We start from the raw sequence: 3,721 nt of genomic DNA, 5'->3' as shown, positions 1-3,721 counted from the left end.
GGGGGGGGGGGGAAGGGAACGCTGCCGAGCAGAGAATGGTTTCTAAGAGGTTTTGTGCACGAGGAGAAGGAGGATTTTGGGGTGAGGAGGGGAAGTGCTCCCGCACCTGTACCTGTGAATGAAGAGAAGGGTATGCGGGATGCGGGGAGCTCTGCAAACAAACGCACGGCCGGCAGATACCGGGGACTGAAGCGCGGGCTCTGTGGCAAAATGCTGCGGCTGCCTTCTGCTTCCCTGCAGGAAAACTGCAGTGAATGTGGCCGGGCAGGCAGAACTCGGGGTGCCGGTATTCGGGGTGCGCGAGGGCAGGGGGAGGAGCGCAGAGGACGTGCAGATATGAGTGCGGCACTGAGCGCAGCGCCGAGCGTTCGGCTGTCACCGAAACGGCTCAGACCGCGGCCCGGCCGCACAGAGGAGAGCGCTGAGTGCCTTCGAATGTTACGAGGGCAACGAAGAAATGGTTTCGCTGCCCGCGGCCGGGATGTGGACGGTTCGGTTTGGATGCGAGCAATAACTCGAGGGAGAGAAGGAAAAACCAAAAGAAATAAATGAAAGAGAGAGAGAGAAATAAATCAGTGCACAAGCAATGCTGCAAAACGTAAATAAAAGAGAGCCTTGCGCGACTTTTTAAACATTGGTCTCCGTGCGGTGGATTCACACAAAGGCCGCCCGAGCACAACTTTTTAAAGTAGGGCCGCTGCGCTCCGCTCTCCCCGAATATTGATGTTTCATGGCGCGTTTTCGTTCTGCCCCACGTTGGGAGAAATCCTCTCGTTTTAAACCTCTTTGTGCTCACCGCGCTGGGTGCTGGGCTGCTGCCGTTCCCCCTTTTTATAGCCCTATTTGCAGAGAGCACAAAACTTTCCTGGGGAAAGCAAACACGCGTTTCCCAATGAGTCCGCAGCTCAGAGCCGGCGTTCTGCCAGGTGTGGCCGCGGGTCGGCCGGCACCGGGAGTTTATGGAAGTTGAAAAAAAAATTGGAGGCAATCAACATCTGAATGTGAAAGTCCAGCTGAGGCCGCGAACAATACGAACTATTGTGGGGCGACGTTTTAACTCGCTGCTGTTTTATAGGTATCGTAATCAGCCCCCGGAAATGAGATAAATAGTCCTCCGACAACAACAGAACTCTCGGGTTAAAGCTGCTTTAGGAAACGGGGCTCGCACGAATACCGCTTTCCGGCGGAGAGCGTTTAAAAATAGGATATTGGCTGTGTTGTAACGGGAACACGCACGGCTCGGGGTGTGCCCTCCTCCTCAGGAACCGCGGGGTTACGGCTTTGCCGTGCGCATCGCGGCGAATTTCATCAGCACTGTTACTATCCCAGCCCTGGGCCGGGAGTGAGATTTCCGCTACGGGTAACTGCCATGTTGAAAAATGAACGTGGAAATGTTTGTTTCGCGTTGTTGGCTTTTTTTTTTTTTTTTTTTTTTTTTTTTTTTTTTCCCTCTCTCTTAAAGACACACATCCGTATTTAATCAAATTATTTTAAAGCTACGACGAAAGCGATTGGCTTCTATTGACTCATTAGCAGGCCTTTATTAATTAGGGATAGTCCCGCCAGCTCGTTGTTGGTTTCGGATGTTGGGTTCCTTCGGCCTGGCAGCGGCCGGGGTGGGGAGTGAGGATGGCCGACACGTGGAGGTGTATCGGGGCTGTGCGCGGGGGATCGCCCGTCCTTTCTCAGCCCGTTCTCGGACACTGGGGCGGAACACCCCCTCCCCGCAGGCCGCATTTCCCCGCTCGGGCCCACAGCTCGCCGTTAATTGCCGGAGCGCTCATTAACACCCGGGACCGGGCCCACGCGGGAGGCGCAGCCTCACACAAAGCTGGCGCCTGGGCGGGAAGCCCCGTCGGAGGGGGGATTTCAGCACATCACCTCCAGCCCGGCGGCCTCGGCCCCAGCGCCGCGGTGGGGACGGCGGCGGGGTGCGGTCTCTCTCCCACCGGCAGAGCCCCTCCGGCGCCGCGCTGCCCCTTCCACGCTCCAAACTTTCCCTCCGCAGCATCCATCATCGCCCGCCCCCTCCCCAGGGCCGGGGCCCGGCGATCGCCCACTCCTCCTCGGCGCTGCGCGGCGACAACTTTTACGGGAGGCTCCTCTCTCCTACCACCCCCCCCGCGGCCCCCCTTCCTCCCTCCGACCACCGAAGGAGGGGGCTCCGCGTCCCCCGCTGTCACCCGCGCGCCGCCGTTCTCACGGCGGGATCCCCGAGGGGCGGTCCGCCGGGCGGGGGCGCGGTCGGTCCCCGCGGGCCGTGGGCGCGGGGCGGCGCGGGGCGGCGCGGCGGGGCCGGGGCTGTCGGTAACTTCGCAGCGCGGTGGCGGCGGCCCCGGGGGAGCGGGCGCCGCTCGCGCTCCCATTGGCCGCCCCGCCGTCAGCTGCTCCTATTTTCTGCTGTCGCTTTTGGCGCTCGGCCATCCAGAAACAAACCACTTCGATGACTACTAATAGTTATAGCCAGATGTACTAATACACAACAAATCACGGTCCGGGAGAGGGGAGAGCAAATGAGTTCCTATTTCGTGAATCCCACTTTCCCCGGGAGCCTGCCCGCTGGCCAGGACTCCTTCCTCGGGCAGATCCCCCTGTACCCGGCGGGCTATGATGCTCTGAGGCATTTTCCGGCTTCGTACGGGGCGAACAGCCTGCAGGACAAGACCTACACCTCACCTTGTTTCTATCAACAGTCCAACACCGTCATTGCTTGCAATCGGGCTTCCTATGAGTACGGAGCCTCCTGTTTCTATTCAGACAAGGAAATTAGTAGCGCCTCTCCCTCCGGCAGTGGCAAGCAGAGGGGACACGGGGACTATCTGCACTTTTCTTCCGAGCAACAATACAAATCCAACGGCGTGCAAAGCAAAATTGTGAATGACGAGGGCACCGACCGGAAGTACACGAGCCCTGTTTACCCCTGGATGCAGCGGATGAACTCCTGTGCCGGTAAGTGACTGAGCGCAGCCGAAGGGAAGGGGAACCAAAAGTTTCTTTCCCCCGGATTTTTTTGTTTGTTTGTTTGTTTTGGTTGTTTGTTTTAGGTAAACTCGGGCTGCCGGGGGGGCAATGGTTCCGCAGGCACCCACTTGGATAGGACCTGGCATACTGGCACCCTGGGAGCAGCGGCCGGGAGCCCAGCCTGGTGAAATGGGCAAAAAAATAATGGCAATAGAAGGGACGGAGCAAAGCCCTTTCCCCACTCTTCTAAAGCCACCCCAAAGCTCCGCTCCTACATTGTCAGAGAGCGATGCAAGGAATATGCCCTCTGCACTGAGGATCCAATGCATTTGTGGCACATTCCTCATCGCCCCCCTCCCCCAGCTCATTAGTATTGGATATTGAGAGCACGTTTCGGGGCCGCACTCCCATGGCATCGCAGATTTTCTCTGCCTTACAAAGTGAACTGCATGGGATCAAACCGTTCTGGCTAGGAGTGGTGCTGGGGAAAGGAGGGGTCCTATCGGAGAGGCACCTATTTTTGATAATCCCATTATCACGTTTGCTTGCATTATTTGCTAATGAGTCCCGGAGTGAGAACCCCTCCCGCGTTTATGGTCGTTGGACTATGGGTTGTATTTCTTTTCTTTTCTTTTCTTTTCTTTTCTTTTCTTTTCTTTTCTTTTCTTTTCTTTTCTTTTCTTTTCTTTTCTTTTCTTTTCTTTTCTTTTCTTTTCTTTTCTTTTCTTTTCTTTTCTTTTCTTTTCTTTTCTTTTCTTAC

At 56.5% G+C, this 3,721-nt stretch overlaps 1 protein-coding gene across 1 annotated transcript in view; it reads left to right on the top strand.

Moving 5' to 3' along the window:
• Positions 1 to 2,348: 2,348 nt before the first annotated feature.
• Positions 2,349 to 3,721, top strand: part of HOXA6 (homeobox A6) — a 2,314-nt gene continuing 941 nt past the window's right edge. The window contains exon 1 of the mRNA XM_042892801.1: positions 2,349 to 2,949. Coding sequence (XP_042748735.1) covers positions 2,514 to 2,949 — 436 coding nt within the window. The 5' untranslated portion in view covers positions 2,349 to 2,513. The remainder of the gene's footprint in view (positions 2,950 to 3,721) is intronic.

Source organism: Lagopus leucura, unplaced genomic scaffold, assembly GCF_019238085.1.
Source record: "Lagopus leucura isolate 7727_CA_CO unplaced genomic scaffold, USGS_WTPT01 33688-0_obj-0_obj, whole genome shotgun sequence".
NCBI lineage: Eukaryota > Metazoa > Chordata > Aves > Galliformes > Phasianidae > Lagopus > Lagopus leucura.
This window is presented reverse-complemented; position numbering and strand designations above follow the sequence as displayed.